General features: G+C 39.6%; 5 protein-coding genes across 7 annotated transcripts; 2 read left to right on the top strand and 3 right to left on the bottom strand.

Annotated features, from left to right (window-relative positions):
- Positions 1–256: 256 nt before the first annotated feature.
- Positions 257–1,333, top strand: LOC137723195 (peptidyl-prolyl cis-trans isomerase FKBP65-like). Its single transcript, XM_068462366.1, has 4 exons — positions 257–677; positions 818–904; positions 1,168–1,269; positions 1,305–1,333. Exons 1-4 carry the CDS (start codon positions 473–475, stop codon positions 1,331–1,333), a joined length of 423 nt encoding a protein of 140 aa, XP_068318467.1. The 5' UTR covers positions 257–472.
- On the bottom strand, positions 1,223–2,202 carry LOC137723703 (U11/U12 small nuclear ribonucleoprotein 35 kDa protein-like). Its single transcript, XM_068462894.1, has 4 exons — positions 2,033–2,202; positions 1,824–1,921; positions 1,617–1,668; positions 1,223–1,435 (listed from the first exon to the last, which is right to left on the bottom strand). The coding sequence occupies exons 1-4, from the start codon at positions 2,187–2,189 to the stop codon at positions 1,335–1,337; spliced, it is 408 nt and encodes a 135-aa protein (XP_068318995.1). The 5' UTR covers positions 2,190–2,202; the 3' UTR covers positions 1,223–1,334.
- Positions 2,203–11,071: 8,869 nt separating this feature from the next.
- On the bottom strand, positions 11,072–16,880 carry LOC137722363 (probable phosphoribosylformylglycinamidine synthase, chloroplastic/mitochondrial). Of its 3 annotated transcripts, none has more exons than XM_068461351.1 (4): positions 16,660–16,880; positions 16,513–16,566; positions 12,164–16,389; positions 11,072–11,366 (listed from the first exon to the last, which is right to left on the bottom strand). In XM_068461351.1, exons 2-3 carry the CDS (start codon positions 16,552–16,554, stop codon positions 12,193–12,195), a joined length of 4,239 nt encoding a protein of 1,412 aa, XP_068317452.1. In that variant the 5' UTR covers positions 16,555–16,566; positions 16,660–16,880; the 3' UTR covers positions 11,072–11,366; positions 12,164–12,192. The 3 variants fall into 3 exon arrangements, with proteins under 3 accessions (XP_068317452.1, XP_068317450.1, XP_068317451.1); XM_068461349.1 differs by having other exon boundaries at positions 11,072–11,371; XM_068461350.1 differs by having other exon boundaries at positions 11,072–11,371; positions 16,655–16,880.
- Positions 16,881–17,930: 1,050 nt separating this feature from the next.
- Positions 17,931–21,231, top strand: LOC137723110 (70 kDa peptidyl-prolyl isomerase-like). Its single transcript, XM_068462273.1, has 12 exons — positions 17,931–18,361; positions 18,475–18,561; positions 18,825–19,085; positions 19,171–19,245; positions 19,339–19,419; positions 19,520–19,714; positions 19,803–19,889; positions 19,979–20,154; positions 20,237–20,359; positions 20,453–20,599; positions 20,692–20,819; positions 20,922–21,231. Exons 1-12 carry the CDS (start codon positions 18,157–18,159, stop codon positions 21,058–21,060), a joined length of 1,704 nt encoding a protein of 567 aa, XP_068318374.1. The 5' UTR covers positions 17,931–18,156; the 3' UTR covers positions 21,061–21,231.
- Positions 21,232–22,388: 1,157 nt separating this feature from the next.
- On the bottom strand, positions 22,389–24,946 carry LOC137723718 (U11/U12 small nuclear ribonucleoprotein 35 kDa protein-like). The gene is made up of 8 exons (XM_068462912.1): positions 24,774–24,946; positions 24,565–24,662; positions 24,358–24,409; positions 24,106–24,176; positions 23,607–23,697; positions 23,451–23,526; positions 23,277–23,355; positions 22,389–23,103 (listed from the first exon to the last, which is right to left on the bottom strand). The coding sequence occupies exons 1-8, from the start codon at positions 24,928–24,930 to the stop codon at positions 22,717–22,719; spliced, it is 1,011 nt and encodes a 336-aa protein (XP_068319013.1). The 5' UTR covers positions 24,931–24,946; the 3' UTR covers positions 22,389–22,716.
- Positions 24,947–26,586: the final 1,640 nt, after the last annotated feature.

Below are 26,586 nucleotides of genomic sequence, written 5' to 3' on the forward strand. Positions count from 1 at the left end.
ATTAGAGATTAAATTTTAATTATATATAATAAATTCTCGTTAAATAATTAAACGTCTTTCAATTTTAGTTAAACTTCGTTGAGATGATCATTCAATTATATTCTGATTCAAATTATGAACCGACCCTAAACGAAAAAAGATTCTTATCAGATGGACGGTCCTGATTACTATATTCTTATCATAATTATATTATGACTCAAACTAATTTATATATTTTATTTATTTTTAATGGAATTTTATTTTTTTTATTGCGAGACTGTATCTTATAACAAAGTTCGTCAAAAATGGAGATAATTCTGGAACCATCCTGACCATGTCACGTTTCAGAACTCTCTAGACTCTCCTCTCTTTTTCTCTCTCCTCTGCCTCTCTCTCTCCGCAATTCGAAAAAGCCTCTGCATTCACTGTTCTGTTTCGCGCTTGCTTGTTCAATAGCATTAAACGCCCATTGCAATCGGGTCAGGAAGTTGCCATGGAAGACGACTTTGATTTCTCAGCTGCCACCAACAGCCTCAACGACCCCGGTGACTTGGACCTTCCCGACGCCGAGGACGACGCAACTAGCCCAACTCTCAAGGTTGGTGATGAGAAGGAGATCGGGAAGAACGGCCTCGAGAAGAAGCTCCTTAAAGAGGGTGAAGGCTGGGACACTCCCGGCTCCGGCGACGAAGTTGAAGGTATAATTATATATATATATATATATATATATATATATACACACACTATACTTATACACACGCGCATACATACATATACATATATGTGTGTTGTTTGATGGTGAGGCGTTGGTACTAATTGGCTGGTGGTAATTTTGCAGTGCATTACACTGGGACTCTGCTGGACGGAACCAAATTCGATTCGAGCCGTGACCGTGGGACCCCTTTCAAGTTCAATCTCGGACAAGGTGATTGATTCATTTCCACTTTATCATTGTTTTCAATTGTGTTTATATATGTAAAGGGCGACCATAAGCCAACAAGGCTCTCACTTTGTGAGGGGTGGGGAACATTTATCGCAGCCTTACTCTTGCTTTGAAATGAGGCTGTTTTTATGACTCGAATTCGTGATCTTTCGGTCCCAATGGAGCAATTCTTGATTCGAGAGGATAACATTTTGTTAAATTTTCCTAGCCGTATTTTGGGTTATGATTCAATTGGTTAATTTCAGGACAAGTGATTAAGGGATGGGATGAAGGAATCAAAACCATGAAGAAGGGCGAAAATGCGGTTTTCACCAATACCATTATGCTTGAAGCGAAATCCATCAACAGTACAAGAATGTGCACGCTGCATCAACAGTACAAGAATCCATCACCAATACCATTATCGTATAGACTAGAGAGAGTGGCTAAAAAGTTGGAGTACCTTATATGCACGCTGCATCTCCCCTTCGGTTTCATATTCAACAAAAGCATATCCGCGCGAAGCACCAGTTACTGGAAAAATTGCACCAATCAAATTACAAAGATGGACTCTCATAGCATTACAGTGTCAAAATAGAAACATAAAATTCTGCAAGCCAGTATGCAGACTATATTACTATTCAAGAGCATTGTAGTTGTAATGTTGCGAAATTTTGTACGCAGCTCGAATTCAAAGCAAAATTAAGAAGCTCACCAATGTGCCTGACCAAGCGCAAGCTTTTGACCCGACCGTACTTGCTCATAGCCTGAAAACCCAAGTTCAAACTTTGTTTTTAGACCAAGAACTTCCACTTAATTGGGTTTCTACCGATCACAGTTGAACAACTTTCTTCCTATTTCTTTCTTTTCTCAATTTTCTGGGCAACCAAACAGAAAGTGAGAGAGAGCGAGAGAGATGAACCTTGCGAAGAGTGCGTTCGGTAGTGAGATGAGAAAGGTGACCAACGAAGAGAGTGCAATAAGGATCGCCGAGGAGCTTGGGGTCGCCCAGGGGGTCATCTGCAAAAGAAAAAGAGTTACAGGGCCAAAGTATAAATAAGAAGAAGCAAAGGGTAGGGATATAAGAGAAAAAAGGAAAAAAGGAGGAGAAGAGAGAGTGTGTGTGGTTACAGAGGCCAGCGGAGGAGCAGAGGAAGGCTCGGTAGACGGCGTTGTCGTGAGGGAGAGTGTCGGTGCCGTCTATGCTTCCCGCCTGAATCGGATGATACGCCTCCGAGTAGAACACCGCGTTTAAGTTTCCGTTCACGTTTCGTCCGCCCCCACTCATCGTCGCATAATCTCTGTCTGTCTTCAGAAGCAATGCAAATTCATGGACAGAACAGGTGGGCTTTATAGAGGTATTTTCTGGGCCCATTTTGTTTCCGGCCCACGTTTTTATTTGCAACGCATTGACTCAAACGGGCCAAAAAAATATGATGCTCAGCCCATGCTTTCTCGGTTTTGAACCGAGGGAGCATATTGACTGAAAAAAGTATGTGGGTTTTCAAATTATTCCAACAACATTTGGAATCGAATTCATAACAACTGAAATCCTCAATCCGGGTTTGAACTCCCATGAATGTATTTCGTTATCGAAAGTACGATGTTGTGTAGTTCCGGGACTGTTTAACAAGCGGAATTAGTCTGTCATCAATGTAAGATGGTGGCTCTTATATCAGCGTCAACAAACTGTTTATGCAGCAACGCCAACACCCTCTCGCTTCTTCCTCTAGAGCTTGGCCATGTAAAACTCAGGCTCCTTACCTTCCAAGATGTGCCTGACAGATTAGTTTACGAAACAAAATAAGATGATGCAGAAAACAAATACAATCGAATGTATTAAAACGAGTTATTAAACTCAGCCATCAGCTCTGCCCTGCCACAGTCGCAAGGACGGGAAGATATATGCAAAGCCAAAAATCACTCACCCCCAAACTGTCCTTCAATCTGGGAGTTTAGCGTGCAAACTTGCTGATGCTTCTCAAGCTTTCCGGCGGCATTACTCTTCTTTGCTTCCTCCGTAGTTCCTTCTCCTTCCTGCTTGTACATATAAAGATAGAACTAGTTAGTGTGATGATGAAATGAAATTGTCATTCACCTCATGATAAAAAAACATAACACAATCCATTGATCATGGTATTGAGCTTAAAAATTCTCATTTCCTCCATCTAAATTTTGTATATTAAGCATCGTGAAAGAAACTAGGCAATGGGAAATCCAGGAATATCAAATGCATTATACAGCACATGAGACGGAGAAACAGCCTCTTTGCTAAGCAAGGCTGCGTACAATAGACGTTCTTCCCCCAACTCTCGCAACCCGGGAGCCTTGTTGACTTGGGATCGCCCATTCTTTTTTTATAAAGCACATGAGGCAGTGATGATTAGAAGATTATGGCAAGTAGAGGAGGGTTAACTAACCACTGGACGAAACATAAATGAGTAATAAAACCCGTTTAGATTCATTCAAGTAAAAAACAACAAATAAAATACAGTGCATGATTCATCGTGGCAGCCAGGGCATCTCACCTGTGCACTCTCCGTCATTCCATACCAAGCCTCCAAACTTGGGAATTGCTCGCCAAGACCTGAATTCACAAAAGGTGTGTGAATTCACAAAAAGCCTGCCTATGGGGTATCCTTCTTAGCAACAGCAGACTTCTTCTTTCTGCCAATTTCAACTCCATAATGCTGGAGGTACCATTGCTTAAATGGAGCTGCATCCACCTGGACAATGGTGCTTTTCACCCGAGTTTGTGTTCTAACAAGCTCATTGTTTAAGGCATTGTATACAACATCCAGGAGACGGGTTTTTGAGAAAAGGTCCTTTGACAGTAAAGCCACAATGTGAGTCCTGTGCCCATATGCTTACTTGTTGATTGCTTATTTTATTGAGAGTATTCAAATTTATTCACAAGATGAAAACTTAACAGCTGTAATTTTGTAGATGGATTTGGCGAGGCGGGAAGGCCAGCTATAGGGGATGAAGGCGCTGTGCTGCCAAATGCGACCCTTGAGATAGCGCTCAAGTTGGTATCGTGGAAGACGGTTTCTGATGTTACCAAAGATAACAAGGTCCTCAAAAAGTGAGAGAGTACAACAAGAAGGGCGCGCAGTTCTACGGCAACATATTTGCAAAAATGAACAACAGGAGCTGGTGCCGATGACCATCGACAGTAAGGCTTGATTGAGGTTGTCATGTAATTGAAACAAAATTTGAGGTTTGTACATTTTTGAACAAGATTAGTAATGCAAAACCTGGGATCTGTCAAAATGTTTGTGGCTAAATGTGCTTCTGACAGTTAAAAGTGCTTGTAAATAAAAGTTCTTTTGCACCATATAAGCGTATTTGAGAAGTGTTTGCTTCCATTGCTTTTCAAGGTGTGTTCGACTTTCAAGAAACACCCTTCCTAAAGACGGCAGAAGCACTTGTGAGCCTCCAAGTGGTTGCTACAAAATCAATTCCAAACGATCTCTTACCAAGTAGTACAATATAATATGACCATAGAAGAGTTCTGAACGTGAACACAAAAGAAAAAAAAAGAATAAAAAGAACACCCGTTGCCTGAGTGAGAGGTATGGGGATGAAGCTGCATGATCATTTTTCAAGTAGAATGGGATTTAAACTTACCCTGTTGCATAAGTATACAACACCATTTTACTATTGTAGTATAGAGTCACTTACACTTTTGAAATGTCATTGAATTTATAAACATTTTTTCAAATCTCGTATTGTCATACTAATTTTTCAAAATTATTATTCGTCATCTCATCCATGTTTTGTTTTAAGTTTACATACTAAATTTTTGAAATTATTATTATTCGTCATCTCATCCTTGTAGTTATCTTATCCATATTTTGTTAAGTTTTTCAAGTCATGTGACTTGCACATAATTTGCGTATAGAGTTTTTTTTTTAACATTTTAATATAAAGATATTATTTTACTACATCATAAATTAGAGGGTTTTCAGTGATCATATTTTGAATCTACACTTCGGAATAAAGAGAAGTGAGTGCAAGTTGTTTGTTTTTTATGAATGGGAAACTCTTAGATCATCGTATACCACATCAATCAATTTTTCTTTGTTTGTATTTTTTGAGAAAACCTAGAATTTTTATTGTCGAAGACAACTTATTAGAAGGAGAGTGAGGTGTTGAAACCATCGAAATAACCTTGAACACAGGTAATGTGCAATTTATTTTGCATGGAAAATTAAACAGAAGTATGGTAAGAACAAATTAATGATTTAAAAAAATTAGCATAAATCGCTCAAATTTTAATTCATATGACATTGAAAATGTAAGTTGACATGACATTTGGAAAATTCCCCTTCTTCAAAAATATGAAAAACAAACCAAATAGAACATAAATTGGTTTATTTCGGTATTTAAATTGTTTGACCTTCAAACCAAGCCGATCAAATCGATTCATATGGATGAAAACATTTACCCTGCTCGTGAAATGTTAACTTAAAGGTACTGTATCGTTAAAAGTATATACCACTTTCTACTTTTGTGTGTGTTTCAAAATAATCAGCGACTTGAATTTCCATACAATCCATGAGCTCTTGTTCTAAATTTGAATGCACACAGTTCTACATAGCATGATCCCTACATTTCTAAATGTGAATAAGCAAAACGTGATACATATTGACACCATCAACCGACGATGGTGGAAGAAGTTGTGAGGGAATTTGTGAAGGAGAAAGTCAAGCAAATTGGACATTCTTTTTGCTTGTGTTTACGACTAGCTCGTGAGTATATTGTGACTTTCGAGTTCCCGACAGTTCTTACGAAATCATGAGTGACTGCTCTCCTTGGTCTTTCCATAACCCCTTCCTGCCACCAGCTGAAAATCTTAATAGCGATGATGGCTGGTGGACCTCTCACGTTGACAGGACTTGTGCCTCTTGTGAGCACGCTCATCCCTATCCCTCGAGCTCCTTTTGTGAGAATGCTCGTCCCTATTCCTAGAGATCCTCCTGTGAGAGCGCTCATCCCTATCCCTAGAGCTCCTGTGAGTGCGTTATGCCCTGTCGACCAAGCTCCTGTTGTGATGGTGTTCTTACGGCTCAGTTGAGTTCCTTACAGAACTGTCTTCTGGGTCAATAGATCTTTTGTAAAACCTTTCTTCGTTCTCCACAGGACTACTTTTGCACATGTTCGCTTCCCTGTCCGTGGACCTTTTAAGGGTACTTTCTTCTCTATCCATGGAGCTCCTTTTCCTTCTAGGTGGAGACGGGACCTACAAACACAAGCGAGAAACAAAGACTCCGTGATAGAAGTTCCATGAGGAGAGATCTGATAATGCTCAAAAGCTAAACGATCTAAACTGCTTTGAGCAACTGCTACTGGCTATAGGCTGCAGAAATCAGGGAGGAAAATACATGGCTAATGGGACCAAAAGAAGAAAAATACCTGAAAACCCAAACCTTAGATTTTTTTTTTTTTTTTTTTTTTTTTTTGTCAAACGATAAATTTTGTTAGATTAACCATGAATTCAAATATCGTCATGCAAACAATCATATGTATTCATCAAGAACTAAATTTCTTTTGTTTATCAATCATGGCCTCATCTCCACCTTTCAAAGAAATAAAAATGTTCTTTTTTTCTATTCATTTTTTTTGCAATTAAATTTTTTTAACGTACAATTTTGATGATTTTTAACTAAAGGTAAAGGTTTCCCAAACACCAGCCATAACCTTGACCTTGAAGAAACTAAAAGCAAACAAAAATATCAAAAAAATTAATTTCCAGAAAAATTGATGCTTTACATTGAAACAAACACAGAAGCAGAGTTAAAAACCCACATCACCTTCAATTCGATTACTAATCAGCGGGGTGTAGAAGTCGACAAGTATCCGACGAGCGAGAGAGGTGGCAGTTTGGTAATTACTGGACAGCCATGACGGCGACGCGTGAAGAAGTAGGGTTTTGGCCGAGACCGAACGAAAAAACTAGTGGAAAGTTTTCGGTCTCGGCCAAAACCCTACTTCTTCACGCGTCGCCGTCATGGCTGTTCAGTAATTAACAGACTGCCACCTCTCTCGCTCGTCGGATACTTGTCGACTTCCACACCCGACTGATTAGTAATCGAATTGAAGGTGAGGTGGGTTTTTTACTCTGCTCCTGTGTTTATTTCAATGTAAAGCAACAATTTTTCTGGAAATTAATTTTTTGAATTTTTTTTGTTTGTTTTTAGTTTCTTCAAGGTTGAGGTTATGGCAGGTGTTTGGGAAACAACAGCTGCCGCTGAGTTCTTACAACTAAGTCGACTGGTTATATACTTTCTGTTTGTCTTCAAAACCTAACAAATCAAGGAAAGCAAAGTTAAAGGAGGGTGAAGCATCATATGAAGGAGACGACGGTAGTCATCCATTATTTGATAATCACAACCTTTCCCTTTTGTTAAAAATCATCAAAATTGTATGTTAAAAAATTCAATTGCAAAAAAAAAAAAAAAAAAAAAAACATTTTTTATTTCTTGGAGAAGCAAAGTTAAATGAGGGTGGAGCATCACATGAAGGAGACGACGGTAGTCATCCATCATCTGATAATCACAACCTTTACCTTTTATTAAAAATCATCAAAATTGTATGTTAAAAAAAATTCAATTGGAAAAAAAAAAAAAAAACATTTTTATTTCTTGGGGAGGTGGAGATGAGGCTGTGATTGATAAACAAAAGAAATTCAATTCTTGATGAATACATATGATTGTTTGCATGATGGCGTTCAAATTCATGACTAATCTAACAAAATCTATCATTTGACAAAAAAAAAATCGAAGGTTTGGATTTTCAGGGTTGTATTGCTTTTAATTTGGAAGGTATTAAAGTCTATTGAAGTGTGATTTTGATCATATTTGAAAGTTTTTCTAAAAACTGACATTTATAAAATTAGAGTCTTAATTTTGGTTATTTATGATAAAAACTCTTATTTAACTTGACTTGGTAAATACAAGAACACAATGGTAGTGACAATTGTGATTGTGGTGGTAGTGGGGGTGGCGGCTTCGATGATAGTGGCAGTTGTAGTGGTAATGGTGGCAGGTATGGTTGCGGCGGTGGTTGTAGTGGTAATTGACACACCCCGATCCGGGATGTCTACTTGGACTCCGAATCAAGTTGTGTTGGCCGACACCATGCAGATGACGAAGCCATAAAGTGTAGTGATGTGGAAAATGTGAGTAAATTTAAACCTAAATGTGCCTAAATGTATAAGTGCGCTTGTGAGCGAGAATGAATCCAATTCACACGTAATGTCAAGCGTAAGAAAAGTATAGCAAAGGTAGGATAAGAATTATACCGTCGAAGGTAATCACCTATACCAAGTTTGCCAAGAATCCTCGTCGACACGAAACCTCAGCTACTAAAACCTAGAGGGACAAAAAATAAGGGTGAGTGGGCCTAAAAATAAAGCTTTGTAAAAACCCTTTCGAAAACATAATAACCCATCGCCGTAAAACAAGTATAGTTTCCAAAATATACATACTATGTATAGTATGTAAGTACTTGTTGTAGTCTGCAATATCGCAAGAAGTCAATACGTCACAAAATTTTTAAATAGGCATATAACTTCCAGTAATCGTAATATCTCGTAGAAATAAACATATCACATCGAGTGCTCATTGATATATGCTAACATACGGTTCATGCAGAGGTATTCTAAAATGAACATGACTCAGTGTAATAATAATTTACGCTCTAGTATTACAATCATGTGAAGACTGGCGCTATGCGCATCATATATGAGTCCTAATTGCCTATAGCAATCTAGGACAGGATTGGCACATGCAATGGATCCAAAGTGAGCGTACGGTGCGATGTGAACATACACGTGAAAAACTAGTCTTAGCCCGGACGAGTATTAATACCAGTGCAGCACACAATGAGTAGATAACGCAAATATAGGGAATAAACTATTGGGGATAAAATAATCTTTCAAGAGATCTTTACCTCGTCTTTCCCTCTTTTTATCCAAGTTTGCAGCACGTCTGGGTTTGGATATCTGACCCACAGCTTCCATGACAAAACGGGAATATAAGGCTCTTTGCCTTCTATGTTCATCATCTTCATCCTCTTCCATTGTGAAAGCCTCATCTCCACTTTCCTCGAGATTGAACAATTCTTCCTGTTGTGCCAACAATCTTTTCTGTTGCTCATCGATTTCATGCAATCTCCTTGAAGAAGACATTGTAAGAACTTAAGATTTAAAAATGATGAAAAGGGATTCTGAGCTAAAAAAGAAGGATTGAGTTTGGTGTATGAATGAGGATGGATGTAGGGTTTATATGGACAAAAAATGAAAGGATGAGGTTCTGGACAATGCCACGTGGCACTGTGTGATTGGTTGAAAATCTTATCGAAATCTTGGCTAAATTATTGTAAACAGATAGTGATACGTGACGCGTTAGGATTAGTTGAAAATCTTATAAAAAATCTGTCCACAAAATAGTACATTCGAATAATGACATGTGGCATGACAAGATTGGTTGAAAATTTGATTGAAATCTTGGTTAAATTATTGTAAACAGATAGTGACACATGGCGTGTCAGGATTGGTTGAAAATCTTATCGGAAATCTATCTACAAAATAGTATCTTTGGATAATGACACGTGTCGTGACAAGATTGATTGAAAATCCTATCCAAAATTAAAACTAAATTTTTTATTTATTATTTTATAAAAAAATTAATAATATTTTAAATGGGTTGGGTGCCAGCACAATTTGTAGGAATGGAGATGCATTTGTACCAGCGCATTTTTTAGACTTTGTGCCAACACATTTTTTAGGGTTGGAGATGCATTTGGCCAATTACTGTTCATTGGGGTAAATCACTATTCATTTAAGTGGATTAAATGGGCTGGGTGCCAACGCATTTTTAGTGGTGGAGTTGCTATAAAGGTGAGGGAATCTGAGAGCGTATGGGAGAAGAAGTGACACGGGGACAAAGGAGATAAGAGACTCGCGTGGGGGGGGTCCCACCATGCAGAAAATCCGACACGAAAAATATTAAAATAATAAAGCGTAGTTTATCTAGAATAATGAATTTACCAGAATGGCCTTGAACATCGTGAGTTCGTAAAATTTTAACCATAATTCCGGTTTTGATTCCGCTTGCGTCTACACGTTCGTACTATTAAGTACTTCGAGAATACAATAAAATAGTAACTCGTACGCATCACGAAAAGACAATTAATGAAAGTTAACAATCTCGCCTCCAGGAGCATTGTAGTCAATTCACTCTTTTAAAATTAATAAAATCATAAAATTAGGGACAGATTGTCACAATAATGGCGGCATGTATGCACGATTGTGGCGTAGTGGTAATGGCAACAATGGTGGTGGTAGTGGCTATGATAGTGTAGAAGGAGCATTTGTAATGGTAGGTGGTGGTGGTAGCTCTCCATAGATAAATTGTGTCAAGACGGATGCATTCTGTAATTGTTTTAAATTAATGATTGAATTAAAAAATATTTCATCAAAGGGCTTAACTCCACTTTTTATTAAGACAACTTTAAAAGCAACCTACATGCTACTTTTAAAAGTTGTTTAAAGGTCATTGGTTTTAAAATAAGCCGAATATTTATTTTATTAAACATTTATTTTATTATTTAATTTTAAAATGGATTAGTTTTTGGTGAAAACAAGCAATACCAAACTAAGACTTAGTAGATTAAATTATCAAATGTTAGGGAAGGAGAATCGATGAAGATCAAACTCACACTAGAATGCATATTTTCTACCACTACAATAAGACGTCATTTACAGAATTATTGTGTTTTTGCACCTTGTTATCTACAAAATTAAATTTCAATTTGAATTAGCAATTAAGTTTTCTATCCAAGAATTTTTTTTTTTTTTTTTTAAATTACTACTATTAGGCGCTTCGGAAGAGTTCGAAATTATCACGATAATTTAAAAGATACAAGAATTTTGAACTTGAAATGCATGAATAGAAACCTAACATTCTATCCACTATAAGACCCCATGCTCCAATCCAAGATAATACTTGAGAAAGGAGACGCTCCTGAATTACCACCATTTAAAGTTTAAACCATAATCCGTACTTTGTCCTAGCCTAGGTGTCGTATCGATGTTGAAGATATATCATGAACATGTTGCAACGTTCTGTCAGCGAAAATGCAGCGACAATGACACATATAATATCAATACCATATCGACAGTCTGTTCTTTAACCCACTGCAATTTATTTTGAACTAATCAGCATCAACGCAGATTAAGAGTTTAAGATAGGTCAAGGGTTCAATCCCTTCCTATGTACCGAAAATAAATAAATACATACGAAACAAACACATGTTAAACTCATAAACTTAAAGATGCAGCATACAAAATTGCAAGCATATTCGTTCATGAAGTTCGAAATAAGTTCAAGTTTTGACTCCGGTCGTCCTGCTGTCGCGGCTAATGCAACAGATTCCGATCAGTCATCATCGTCGTCATCTGTTCTGCCAAAACGATAAGGAAAACAAAATTCATGTCAGCAACAAAAACTGAAACCACCCCACAGCATGCATGATTCAAATCCTCTTCAACAGACAGCTAAAGCTCTCGTTAACATTATAGAAAAAGAATTCATTCAACAGCCAAATCGGATTAACAGTCCTTATGGTGACCGGTTAATTTTTTCGGAAGATACCCCTCGTAGGTTTAAATCCTAAGTTTTTTTACCAAAGGGTCTATCTTCTGAATGTTCTATCACCACAAGGACCATTAATCCAATTTTGCCTAATTAATAATTGCATCGAATATAGGTCAACAATTGCACACAATTAATGGGAGCCTGCATCCTAACCCTAGTTCCCAAAAATTTCACAATGATAATGAAATAGCAAGGCAAATCAGGGTCATCAACCGAATATATTACACTTTTTTGGCCCTGGTCAGATGATATTCATCAGATTCGCATTTTAATTGTCCAACTTATTTTATATACATACAACAGCAAACAAGCCTCATCCCACTAAGTAGGGTTGCCTATATGGAATCCTAGAACGCCACTGCGCTCGGTTTTGCATCAGATGAAAAAAAGGAACTAACTCATTATACCTCATATTTGTCGATTTCAATAATTAAACCATATAATATCGAGTCCGAAAAGCATATTAGCGAGACATGAAAATCTAAATGCCTATTTCCACAGCCCTCATGTAAGCATACTCTAAAGAAAAACACGACTCCCATGTAACTGGCAAAAAAATAAAATAAAGCAGAACTCTAAAGAAGACTGAAATACTGACCATTCTTGTACGAAAAGGAATACTGTTTTTCAAGAACACCACTCTCTAGCATTCTGGAACATTCGCAACCAGGGACTAGGGCCTTTCTTTTCCACATCCCATTGCTTGGGATACCAGGGGAATTGCCACATTAAGAAGCAACGCTCTGGATGAGGCATCATGGCTAGATGCCTCCCATCTGGAGAACAAATTGCTGCAACCCCCAAGGGAGAGCCATTGACGTTGAAAGGGTAAACTTCTGTCTCATTACCATCATCATCGCAATACCTTACTGGTGCCAACTTTGAGTGAAGCAAACGATCAAGAACACCATCATCGGGGAAATATGCTCTTCCTTCACCATGTGCAGCCCACACACCCAATGTACTGCCCTCCATTCCTTTAAACATTATAGCTGGCGAGTCCTTTATTGCCACACTGGTGAATCGGCATTCAAACCGTCCAGACTCGTTGTGAATGAACCTGGGCTGCGAAGGGTCCCCACCACCACCTAGCACACCACCAACTTGAGGACCCGGGACCCACCCCAAAAGGGCCATAAGCTGACACCCGTTGCAAACTCCAAGACTAAAAGTGTCTGGCCGCTTGTAAAACTCTTGAAATTGATTTAGAAGGGGCTGATTAAATCGAATCGATGCAGACCAACCTTTTGCAGAATCAAGCACATCGGCGTAGCTAAAACCTCCAACAAACGCAATTCCACGGAATTCATGCAATGAAATGGTTCCATTAAGAAGGTCTGACATTGTAACATCCCATGGTTCAAAACCAGAAGCATAAAATGCTGCCGACATTTCTCTGTCCCCATTGCTGCCTTCTTCTCGGATTATAGCCACTTTTGGTTTGCAAGCGATGGTCATATACTTTTCATCTGTGAAAGAAGGAGTGAAAGACAAATCCCATGAGGGCTCATGCCTATCTTTCAACCCTTCTTTTTCTAGATCCACACAAGAAGCCAACCTTTGAAGTCTTTCCAGCTGAAAACTAGTGTCCTCCCACAAGTCCCTTAGAAAAGAAGTACTCTCATTCAAATGTGTAACCCCATCAACCTTTAACTCTACTGAGGGTGTGGCACTTACTTGACCAATATTCTCAGCCAAAATATTGTAACTGCTCAGTTTTTCCAACACCAAATCTAAGTCATTCCGGCTTACCTCAATAACCAGACCAAGTTCTTCAGCAAAAAGCGTTTGGAATAGGCCCTTCCCATGTGAAGTCAAGTCCAAAGTTATGCCACAATTCCCAGAAAATGCCATTTCAAGGGCACAGACCAGTAGCCCACCATCACTAATATCATGACCAGCAGAGATCAATTCGTCAGAAAGAAGGTCCTGAACTCCCTCAAAAACTCGTTTTAGATAAGGAACATCCTCAATGTCAGGGCAGTCATTGCCAACTTGGTCAAAAACCTGAGCAAGAGCAGACCCACCTAACCTCCGCTTTCCCTTTGCCAAATCAATGTGAAGCAGCACGCCATCATCCTTGAGCTTTAAATCTGGGGTTACTGTTTTTGTTATGTCAGGACAAGTGCAATAAACACTCATTACAAGATTGCCAGGTGCCTTAACAACCTCGCCTGCAACATGGGCTGCCATGGAAAGACTGTCCTTCCCGCCATCAATTGCAATACCAAGTTCGATCATTGCCTCTGAAAGAGCTGTAGCAGCATCATACATAGCTGCTCCTTCCCCATCAAGCTTGGCTGCATACATCCAATTCCCGCTGGCTTTAACATCAGATAGAGAAGTGACCTTTGCCCAAACAAGATTTGTGAGTGCTTCTCCCACAGCCAATCTCGCCATTGCTTTTGGATCCAGCAAACCTTTGATTGGCTGCTCCCCAATGGCACATGCACCTCCAGTCACATCAGTAAAAGTCTGCGCTATTACTGCAACATCAGAGAGAGGAATTTGCAAGGGCCCAACAGTTTGCTGCTGTGCTACGAGACCTGTAACACACCTGTCTACTTTGGATGTCAAGAAGCGCTTTGAACAAACAGATGGAAGTCTCAACACCCTCTTAAGTGAATCCATCACTGTTATTCCAGGAGCAATATCAAGTGGTTCTCGTGCATCAATCGTCCTGTGGAATTCAAAACTTTTCTGTGGCATATCACCAAGTACTTTCTCAAGCTCCAAATCGACTGCAGGAGGAGGGGGAGGGAGTCCACTAGATTCACATTTTTTAATAGCTAAGCTATCAATTAAAACAGCACGTCCCTCACCATTTATTGTTCCAATAACAGCCATAGAAACCCTTTCTCTTTCACATATTGATTGCAAGAGGTGGCGGCTTTCAGGCTTCACCAAGATTGCATCTTGCTCCTGGTATTCTGCACCCCATATCTCCAAGACAGACATTGTGTGATCACCAACTACAATTGCCCGGATATCAATCTGGCCGCCCTTGGGGTATATAATTTCCTTAACAACATTGCAGTTTCCACCTGCCCCCTGATCATGAATGCTAATGATAGGGTTATTATCCCCCATCTCAATACAGGCACGGACCACACGATAAAGTTTCTGTGCCATCTCTGCATCTCCACGCTGTACAGCATTAAAATCAAGCTCCGCATCATTCTGGCCGCTAACCATGCTCGATGCTGCCCCACCCCCCATTCCAATACGATAAGCAGGGCCTCCAATTTTAACAACCAGCATACCAATGTCAGGCTCACCTTTTGTTATATGGGTGTGATCAATCTGCCCAATGCCTCCACTAAACATGATTGGCTTCAACCATTCTCTCCTGTCTCCACTTGGAAGTCTCATTCCAAATGTTCTAGTGTAGCCCTGAATCAAGGGCTCACCAAATTTGTTCCCGTAGTCTGATGCACCATTGCTAGCATCTATAAGGATCTGCAGAGGTGGAGCCAAATTTGACGGATAAGCAAAAGACGGATCTTCCCAAGGTGCATAAGAGCCCTCCATATTGAGATTCCCAACACAATAACCAGCTGTAGATGCTACAACAAAAGACCCTCTTCCAGTCGCATGGGTATCCCTGATTCGACCTCCTGCGCCTGTCTCCGCACCAGGGTAAGGCGCTACAGCACATGGGAAATTATGGGTCTCAGCAGTAAATAAAATATCAAGGTACCGAGTAGCTATGCTCAATGGACATGTTGAACCTGGCTCAACCGGTCGCATTTGCTTTACAAGAAACCCCTTGATTGCACTTGAGTTATCCTTGAAGCCAATTACAGAATTGTTTGGGTTTGCCTGCAACGTGCTCTTCACAATCTGCATCAGAGTTCTATCCATAGGCTGTCCATCTATAATAATTTTGCCAGTAAAAAACCAGTGCCTACTATGCTCACTGTTGGATTGTGCAATATCAAACAGCTCAACTGTTGTTGGATTCCTCTGGATTTCATCCTTGAATAGCCTAGTGTAGTACTGGAGATCCTGCTCATCAAATGCCAAACCCATTTCCTGATTTATCTCCTCCAATGCCTTCCGACCCCTCTCCATGACATGTACATGACGAACTTCATCCGGAACTACACTCGTTTCAAATGAAACTAGCTTCTGGGCATACACACACTCAGTCATTCGATCATGAACCAGTGCAGCAAACTCATTAATCTGATGATCTTGAAGTGATCCCTTACTAAACAGCAAGTACCTCCTTGACCGTTCCAAACGAGTCACCTCTGTCAACCCACATGCTCGACAAATTGATACAGCATTCGAAGACCAGGCTGTTGTAAATGACAACCTAGGACCAACCTCAACAATAACTGTACTAAGCCCTTCCTGCCTTTTCTTTTCAAGAAAGCTCTCAGTCCCCAAATTCTCGGGCTCATAAGTCTCCTGAAGAAGCCACTTCAAAACCAAAACCTTGTCGCTAGAAAGTGGCGAGTCAAGGCCAATGTTGAAGCACTGCTCAGTTTTCAAACCTACAATCTGATCCGTGATCTTTGTCTGAACCGTCTTCAGAAGCTCAGCTGTTGCACTCTCCTGAATGAGCGGGATGCGAAAAAAATGAATAACTTCAGCTGCAGGCTTCTCAACCAAGCTTGACTGCTCATCATCTACCAAGCTGCTCACACCACCAGAAACCACAGCTCTGGGCTTTTCTTGAGCACGACACCTCAAAGAAACACCTCTCCTATTACCAAAACTGGGAGCTGAACTTCTCCCGTGAAGCGAGCCCCAAAGCACCTGGCTTCTTCCCTTAACCGAGTTCCTCTGCAAAAAAAGGCTCTGCCTATTCGTGCCCTGCCAAATAAAACCAAGCGACATACAGCTTTCGATTTTGATCGACATTTTCTACCAAAATGCTACAATTTTTCAAAGCAATAATAAAAAAACAAAAAAAAAATGGTAACGAAGTATACTTACTCGTAAGAACTCGGCGGCGGCTGTTTCCCGAATACCGGCCATAACCTGAAGAAACTAAAAACAAACAAAAAAATCAAATAATTAATTTCCAGAAAAATTGATGCTTTACATTGAAACAAACACAGAAGCAGAGAAAACCCACCTGACCTTCAATTCGATTACTAATTGGGTGTGGAAGTTGACAGGTATCCGACGAGCGAGAGAGAGGGCTTTTAATTACTGAACATGACGGCGGCGCGTGAAGAAGTGGGGTTCTGGCCGAGACAGAACGAAGAACGCAGAGAAAAATTTTCGGGAGAAGTGGGGTTCTGGCCGAGACAGAACGAAGAACGCACAGAAAAATTTTCGGGAGAGAGGGAGGGGAGGCGCGAAGGGATACTGAAGTACGGTAGTGTATAAATTCTTAGGGTTTAGAGTAATTATGTATCAAATCTTACGGCATTTAGGTCTCATGAATTTTTTTATTTGTTGCCATAATTGATAATCTTTATGAAACCCAATATTTATGAATTTAGAGATTAAATTTTAATTATATATAATAAATTCTTGTTAAATAATTAAACGTCTTTCAATTTTAGTTAAACTTCGTTGAGATGATCATTCAATTCTATTACGATTCAAATTATGAACCGGCCTTAAACGAAAAAGGATTCTCATCGGATGGACGGTCCTGATCACTATATTCCTAAAATCCTTAGAAAAGTAATCCCGAGGCCAAACTAATTTATATATTTTATTTATTTTTAATGGAATAATTATGTTTTTTATTTGTTGCCATAATTGATAATCTTTATGAAACCTAATATTTATGAAATTAGAGATTAAATTTTAATTATATATAATAAATTCTTGTTAAATAATTAAACGTCTTTCAATTTTAGTTAAATTTTGTTGAGATGATCATTTAATTCTATTACGATTCAAATTATGAACCGGCCCTAAACAGAAAAGGATTCTCATCGGATGTACGGTCCTGATCACTATATTCTTAAAATCCTCAGAAAAAAAAAAATCATGCGATGGAGGCCAAACTAATTTATATATTTTATTTATTTTTAATGGAATAATTATTTTTTTTATTTGTTGCCATAATTGATAATCTTTATGAAACCTAATATTTATGAAATTAGAGATTAAATTTTAATTATATATAATAAATTCTCGTTAAATAATTAAACGTCTTTCAATTTTAGTTAAACTTCGTTGAGATGATCATTCAATTATATTACAATTCAAATTATGAACTGGCCCTAAACGGAAAAGGATTCTTATCGGATGGACGGTGCTTATCACTATATTCTTAAAATCCTTAGAAAAAAAAAATTCCTGTGATGGAGGCCAAACTAATTTATATATTTTATTTATTTTTAATGGAATAATTATTTTTTTTATTGCAAGACTGTATCTTATAACAAAGTTCGTCAAAAATGGAGATAATTCTGGAACCATCCTGACCATGTCACGTTTCAGAACTCTCTAGACTCTCCTCTCTTTTTCTCTCCCCTCTGCCTCTCTCTCTATAAATTCCATTGGCAAGCTCTCTGTTTCTCCGCAATTCGAAAAAGCCTATGCATTCACTGTTCTGTTTCGCGCTTGCTTTTTCATAACATTAAACGCCCATTGCAATCGGGTCAGGAAGTTGCCATGGAAGACGACTTTGATTTCTCAGCTGCCACCAACAGCCTCAACGACCCCGGTGACTTGGACCTTCCCGACGCCGAGGACGACGCAACTAGCCCAACTCTCAAGGTTGGTGATGAGAAGGAGATCGGGAAGAATGGCCTCAAGAAGAAGCTCCTTAAAGAGGGTGAAGGCTGGGACACTCCCGGCTCCGGCGACGAAGTTGAAGGTATAATTATATATATAATATACTTATACACACACACGCATACATACATATACATATATGTGTGTTGTTTGATGGTGAGCGTTGGTACTAATTGGCTGGTGATAATTTTGCAGTGCATTACACTGGGACTCTGCTGGACGGAACGAAATTCGATTCGAGCCGTGACCGTGGGACCCCTTTCAAGTTCAATCTCGGACAAGGTGATTGATTCATTTCCACTTTATCATTGTTTTCAATTGTGTTTATATATGTAAAGGGCGACCATAAGCCAACAAGGCTCTCACTTTGTGAGGGGTGGGGAACATTTATCGCAGCCTTACTCTTGCTTTGAAATGAGGCTGTTTTTATGATTCGAATTCGTGACCTTTCGGTCCCAATGGAGCAATTCTTGATTCGAGAGGATAACATTTTGTTAAATTTTCCTAGCCGTATTTTGGGTTATGATTCAATTGGTTAATTTCAGGACAAGTGATTAAGGGATGGGATGAAGGAATCAAAACCATGAAGAAGGGCGAAAATGCGGTTTTCACCATACCGCCTGAGTTGGCTTACGGCGAGTCTGGATCCCCTCCAACGATTCCTCCGAATGCCACACTTCAGTTCGATGTGGAGTTGCTTTCCTGGACGAGTGTGAAGGATATTCTCAAGGACGGCGGAGTTATGAAGAAAATTATCATCGAAGGAGAGAAATGGGAGAATCCGAAAGATCTTGACGAAGTGTTTGGTACGTTGTCTATCCGATGACTAAAAATTGATGAATGGCATTGAAACTCATTGGTTTCTTACACAATTTTTTGTTGGCATCTCAGTTAAGTACGAGGCTCGGCTTGAAGATGGGACTCTTGTTTCGAAATCCGATGGGGTCGAGTTTACTGTCCAGGATGGTTTGTTTCATTGCCTTATCTCATATATTTACTTGTGACGCAAAGAATTGGTTTTTTTGGAATAATCTGAGTGTGAATTCTCTTTGATTGCAGGCTATTTCTGCCCCGCCTTGGCAAAAGCTGTGAAAACAATGAAGAAAGGCGAAAAGGTCCTTTTGACTGTAAAGCCACAATGTGAGTCCTGTGCCCATATGATTACTTGTTGATTGCTTATTTTATTGAGAGTATTCAAATTTATTCACAAGATGCAAACTTAACGGCCATAATTTTGTAGATGGATTTGGCGAGGCGGGTAGGCCAGCTACAGGGGATGAAGGCGCAGTGCCGCCAAATGCGACCCTTGAGATAGCACTCGAGTTGGTATCGTGGAAGACGGTTTCTGATGTTACCAAAGATAAGAAGGTCCTGAAAAAGACATTGAAGGAGGGAGAGGGATATGAGCGCCCGAATGATGGGGCGGTAGTTAAAGGTAATACGAGTGATGCATAAAATTTCGTGGGTAATTACATTCTTAATGTTCGTGGATCTTAAGTTCTGTATTTGTTTTGGTCTGGCAGTGAAGCTTGTTGGGAAGTTGCCTGACGGCACGATCTTCACAGAGAAGGGCCATGATGACGAGCCATTCGAGTTCAAGACGGATGAAGGTAATCATGTCCCTTCGACATTGTTTCTCTGAAACTATTGAGTTAAAATTCCAAAACAGGAAAACTTGAGATGTATTGATTGTTCGCAGAGCAAGTAATTGAGGGACTCGATAGAGCTGTGAAGAACATGAAGAAAGGTGAAGTGGCTCTTGTGACCATTCAACCAGAATATGCATTCGGGTCAACCGAATCAGCACAAGATTTGGCTGTTGTTCCTGCAAATTCGACGGTGCATTATGAGGTGGAGCTGGTCTCCTTTGTCAAGGTAAGTATGATATGTCCCCCTCGACGCAGTCCCCGTTCCCTGTTGTGAATTAAGCTGGACTAACTTACTTTACCGGTTGCAGGACAAGGAGTCTTGGGACATGAACACACAAGAAAAAATCGATACCGCTGGGAAGAAGAAGGAAGAAGGGAATGTACTCTTCAAGGCTGGTAAATACGAACGGGCCTCCAAGAGATACGAAAAGGTATATCCAGCAGTCTTGCCTCTTGCTCCTGTGACACCGATTTTACTTGGACGTTTGTAGCAACTCATAAAAACCTCTAATTTTCGGTGACAGGCTGTGAGGTTAATCGAATATGACTCCACTTTCAGCGACGAGGAGAAGCAGCAGGTGAAGGCGCTGAAAATAACCTGCAATCTGAATGATGCTGCGTGCAAGCTGAAACTCAAAGACTACAAGCAGGCTGAGAAGCTCTGCACAAAGGTACAAGGCTCGCCGGTTTCCCAGATCTCCATGCGAGTGCAAGGGTAGTGTAGTTTGTTTCTCTTCTAATGTGTGAGAGCACTGATATGCAGGTTTTGGATTTAGACAGTCGGAATGTGAAGGCTCTGTACAGAAGGGCGCAAGCGTATATCCAACTTGTCGATTTGGACTTAGCAGAGCTGGATATCAAGAAGGCCCTTGAGATAGACCCCGACAACAGGTTTGTTGATGAGTTGTGTCGTTTTTGTTCGTTTTGGACGAGCTTTTGTAGCATTTGTGTGTCGATTAACGTGTTTACGGGAGTGTGGTTGTGTGTTTTCAGGGATGTGAAACTGGAGTACAAGGTATTGAAGCAGAAAGTGAGAGAGTACAACAAGACGGACGCGCAGTTCTACGGCAACATATTTGCGAAAATGAACAAGCAGGAGCCGGTGCCGATGACCATCGACAGCAAGGCTTGATAGAGGTTGTCATGTAATTGAAACAAAATTTGAGGTTGTGTGCTTTTTTGAACAACATTAGTAATGTAAAAAGCTTCGGATTTGTCAAAATGTTTGTGGCTAAATGTGCTTCTGACAGTTGAAAGTGCTTGTGAATAAAAGTGCTTTTGCACAATATAAGCGTATTTGAAAAGTGTTTGCTTCTATTGTTTTTCAAGGTGTGTTCGACTTTCAAGAAATTTTCTAAAGACGGCAGAAGCACTCGTGAGCCTCAAGTGGTTGCTACAAAATCAATTCCAAACGCTACCTTACCAAGTAGTACAATATATTATGATGCAGCGTATCATTTTTCAAGCGGTATGCTTGAAAAATTAACGTTATCGAATTTATGAACATCTCTTTAATTCGTCTCATAAACTAAATTACAAGCGTTCTGTCATACCTATTGTTTTGAAATCATTGTTAATCATCCCATTCGTATTTTATTAAGTTTTTTATCTAGAACAAATCATATGCTTCACACACAATTTGTGTATAGAGTTATTTCGAACATTTTAATATAGAGAATTTTATTTTATTATCATAAATTGGAGGGTTTTTAGCGATCATATTTTGAATCTACATTTTGGAATAGAGAGAAGTGAGCGCAAGTTGATTGGTTTTTATGAATGGCAAACTCTCAAATTGTATACCAGATCAATCAATCTTTTAGTTTTTATTTTTTATATTTTTTGAGAAAACCTAGAATTTTTATTGTCGAAGACAACTTAGAAAGGGAGTGAGGTGTTAAAACGATCAAAATAATTTTGAACACGTCATATGTAATTTATTTTAGATGGAAAATTAAACCTAGGTAGGTTGAGAACAAATTAATGATTTTAAAAAATTAGCATAAATCGCGTAAATTTATTACATATGACATTGAAAAATGTAAGTTCACATGACAATTTGAAAAACTCTCCCCCTTCAAAAATATGAAAAACGAACCAAACAGAACATAAATTGGTTTATTTCGGTATTTAAATTGTTGACATTCTTCAAACCAAACCGATCAAATCGATTCATATGGATGAAAACATTTACCCTGCTTGTGAAATGTTTGTTTGTTTGTTTTTTTTTTTAAACAAACAATATTATCTACCCTAAGAAAGGGGGACAATGAGCTAGCAATTACGTGGTTCAAATTCACCTTTGACGAAAAACGAACCTAAAACCTCACTTATAAATAGAGGAAAGCCATTGGACCGTAAACTACTAATACCACTAGACACTACTAAGTTGCTGCTCGTTAGGTAATTCTGTATCGTTAAAAGTATATACCAATTTCTACTTTTGTGTGTGTTTCAAAATAATCGGCGACTTGAATTTCCATACATTCCATGAGCTCTTGTTCTGCATTTGAATGCACACAGTTCTACATAGCATGATCCCTACATTTCTAAATGTGAATAAGCAAAACGTGATACATATTGACACCATCAACCGACGATGGTGGAAGAAGTTGTGAGGGAATTTGTGAAGGAGAAAGTCAAGCAAATTGGACATTCTTTTTGCTTGTGTTTACGACTAGCTCATGAGTATATTGTGACTTTCGCGTTCCCGACGGTTCTTACGAAATCATGAGTGACTGCTCTCCTTGGTCTTTCCATAACCCCTTCCTGCCTCCAGCTGAAAATCTTAATAGCGATCACGGCTGGTGGACCTCTCACGGTGACGGGACTTGTGCCGCTTGTGAGCACGCTCATCCCTATCCCTCGAGCACCTTTTGTGAGAATGCTCATCCCTATCCCTAGAGATCCTCCTGTGAGAGCGCTCATCCCTATCCCTAGAGCTCCTGTGAGAGCGTTCTGCTCTGTCAACCGAGCTCCTGTTGTGATAGTGTTCTTCTGTCTCAGTTGAGCTCCTTACAGAACTGTCCTCTGGGTCAATAGATCTTTTGTAAAACCTTTCTTCCTTCTCCACAGGACTACTTTTGCACATGTTCGCTTCCCTGTCCATGGACCTTTTATGGGTACTTTCTTCTCTATCCATGGAGCTCCTTTTCCTTCTAGGTGGGGACGGGACCTACAAACACAAACGAGAAACAAAGACTCTGTGATAGAAGTTCCATGAGGAGAGATCTGATAATGCTCAAAAGCTAAATGATCTAAACTGCTTTGAGCAACCGCTACTAGCTATAGGCTGCAGAAATCAGGGAGGAAAATACATGGCTAATGGGACCAAAAGAAGAAAAATACCTGATAGGGTGACATGTATCTTCCTTCTGGTGGAGGTGGGATCCCAAGTCTCTCCAGCTCGTCATATGGGATTGGACGCCTGGTTACCAAGATAAATAAAAGGTGAAGAGTCGGTACATCTAATTCACTGCAAGTTTATGAAATATATTACATAATTTAGAAAGTTATGCATACAGGGGAGCTCGAAATGGTTTTTCTCGTCCTCCAAAACGAAGCTGTCCAGATTCCTTCTTACCACAGAAACCACCTCCTGGTAAAACAATAAAATCACATGAACTTGACCCCTATAGGCATATGCAAACTGAAGGTAGAAAAATACGAAAAACTGACCTAATCTTCTTGGAATCCACCCTGGCATCAACTGCTGTCTGTTGTAATCAACAATAACTTTAGAATCATCAATCAAGGAATGGTGAGCTTCCTGAAAACAAGCAACTAATCTAAGCTCATCATAGACATGTTACGACTTATGCAGATCATATTTTCACATTGTCCCCAATTTTCTTTTCCTTGGCTTGCCTCGTCTATCCACATTTAAGACATTAAGCATACCATTATGAAATATAGTATCCAACCACCTACAATTGATATGCACATGTCTTTTCTCACAAAACTAGCAAGCACAGCCAAATCAATTTAATTTTGTGAGAGAAGGACGTGTCTATGAGAACAAACACCAATACCATCATGCTTGAAGCGAAATCCATCAACAGTACAAGAATGTAAAATTAGAATTCCCCGCCACACAGACATGCAATACATATATGAAAATAAATGAAGAGATTCCATATCGTATAGACTAGAGAGAGTGGCTAAAAAGTTGGAGCACCTTATATGCACGCTGCATCTCCCCTTCGCTTTCATATTCAACAAAAGCATATCCGCGCGAAGCACCAGTTACTGGAAAAATTGCACCAATCAAATTACAAAGATGGACTCTCATAGCATTACAGTGTCAAAATAGAAACATAAAATTCTGCAAGCCAGTATGCAGACTATATTACTATTCAAGAGCATTGTAGTTGTAATGTTGTGAAATTTTGTACGGAGCTCGAATTCAAAGCAAAATTAAGAAGCTCACCAATGTGCCTGACCAAGCGCAAGCTTTTGACCCGACCGTACTTGCTCATAGCCTGAAAAACCAAGTTCAAAATTCGTTTTTAGACCAAGAACTTCCACTTAATTGGGTTTCTACCGATCACAGTTGAACAACTTTCTTCCTATTTCTTTCTTTTCTCAATTTTCTGGGCAACCAAACAGAAAGTGAGAGAGAGCGAGAGAGATGAACCTTGCGAAGAGTGCGTTCGGTAGTGAGATGAGAAAGGTGACCAACGAAGAGAGTGCAATAAGGATCGCCGAGGAGCTTGGGGTCGCCCAGGGGGTCATCTGCAAAAGAAAAAGAGTTACAGGGCCAAAGTATAAATAAGAAGAAGCGAAGGGTAGGGATATAAGAGAAAAAAGGAAAAAAAGAGGAGAAGAGAGAGAGTGTGTGGTTACAGAGGCCAGCGGAGGAGCAGAGGAAGGCTCGGTAGACGGCGTTGTCGTGAGGGAGAGTGTCGGTGCCGTCTATGCTTCCCGCCTGAATCGGATGATACGCCTCCGAGTAGAACACCGCGTTTAAGTTTCCGTTCACGTTTCGTCCGCCCCCACTCATCGTCGCATAATCTCTCTCTGTCTTCAGAAGCAATGCAAATTCATGGACAGAACAGGTGGGCTTTATAGAGGTATTTTCTGGGCCCATTTTGTTTCCGGCCCACATTTTTATTTGCAACGCATTGACTCAAACGGGCCAAAAAAATATGATGCTCAGCCCATGTTTTCTCGGTTTTGAACCGAGGGAGCATATTGACTGAAAAAAGTATGTGGGTTTTCAAATGATTCTAACAACATTTGGAATCGAATTCATCACAACTGAAACCCTCAATCCGGGTTTGAACTCCTATGAATGTATTTCGTTATCGAAAGTACGATGTTGTGTAGTTCCGAGACTGTATAACAAACGGAATTAGTCTGTCATCAATGTAAGGTGGTGGCTCTTATATCAGCGTCAACAAACTGTTTATGCATCAACGCCAACACCCTCTCGCTTCTTCCTCTAGAGCTTGGTCATGTAAAACTCAGGCTCCTTACCTTCCAAGATGTGCCTGACAGATTAGTTTACGAAACAAAATAAGATGATGCAGAAAACAAATACAATCGAATGTATTAAAACGAGTTATTAACTCAGCCATCAGCTCTGCCCTGCCACATTCGCATCGACGGGAAGATATATGCAAAGCCAAAAATCACTCACCCCCAAACTGTCCTTCAATCTGGGAGTTTAGCGTGCAAACTTGCTGATGCTTCTCAAGCTTTCCGGCGACATTACTCTTCTTTGCTTCCTCCGTAGTTCCTTCTCCTACCTGCTTGTACATATAAAGATAGAACTAGTTAGTGTGATGATGAAATGAAATAGTCATTCACCCCATGATAAAAAAACATAACACAATCCATTGATCATGGTATTGAGCTTAAAAATTCTCATTTCCTCCATTTAAATTTTGTATATAAAGCATCGTGAAAGAAACTAGGCAATGGGAAATTCCGGAATTTCAAATGCATTATACAGCACATGAGACGTGGAAACAGCTTCTTGGCTAAGCAAGGCTGTGTACAATAGACGTTCTTCCCCCAACTCTCGCAAAGCAGGGAGCCTTGTTAACTTGGGATCACCCATTCTTTTTTATAAAGCACATGAGGCAGTGATGATTAGAAGATCATGGCAAGTAGAGGAGGGTTAACTAACCACTGAACAAAACATAAATGAGTAATAAAACCCATTTAGATTCATTCAAGTAAAATACAACAAATAAAATACAGTGCATGATTCATCGTGGCAGCCAGGGCATCTCACCTGTGCACTCTCCATCATTCCATACCAAGCCTCCAAACTCGGGAATTGTTTGCCAAGACCTCGTACTGAATGGGATTTTATAAGATGACTATTGATTAGCTCTGGTGAAAATCAGGGTCCGATGCTCAACTTTAACATGACTTGAATGGAGAAACCATGGCATTGTAAGTTGAAATTGTACGGCGAACATTACTAACTGTTCTGCGAAGGATAAAAGGAAACCATTTGTATTCCTCTGGGCACACATCTGAAATAAGCCAGGAAGTTAATGTCCCCTGGACTAGCTATAGAGAGTGCTGGCAACTCCTGTTTGAGTAGAGAGCTCGCATTGTATTTATGTTTTCACTGCCACGATCATCTGGAGTTGAAACTTCAGCTGCTGACATCTTGTAGAGGCTTTCGTGTGTTGTCAAGAAA

This window comes from Pyrus communis, chromosome 17 (genome assembly GCF_963583255.1).
Source record: "Pyrus communis chromosome 17, drPyrComm1.1, whole genome shotgun sequence".
Lineage (NCBI taxonomy): Eukaryota > Viridiplantae > Streptophyta > Magnoliopsida > Rosales > Rosaceae > Pyrus > Pyrus communis.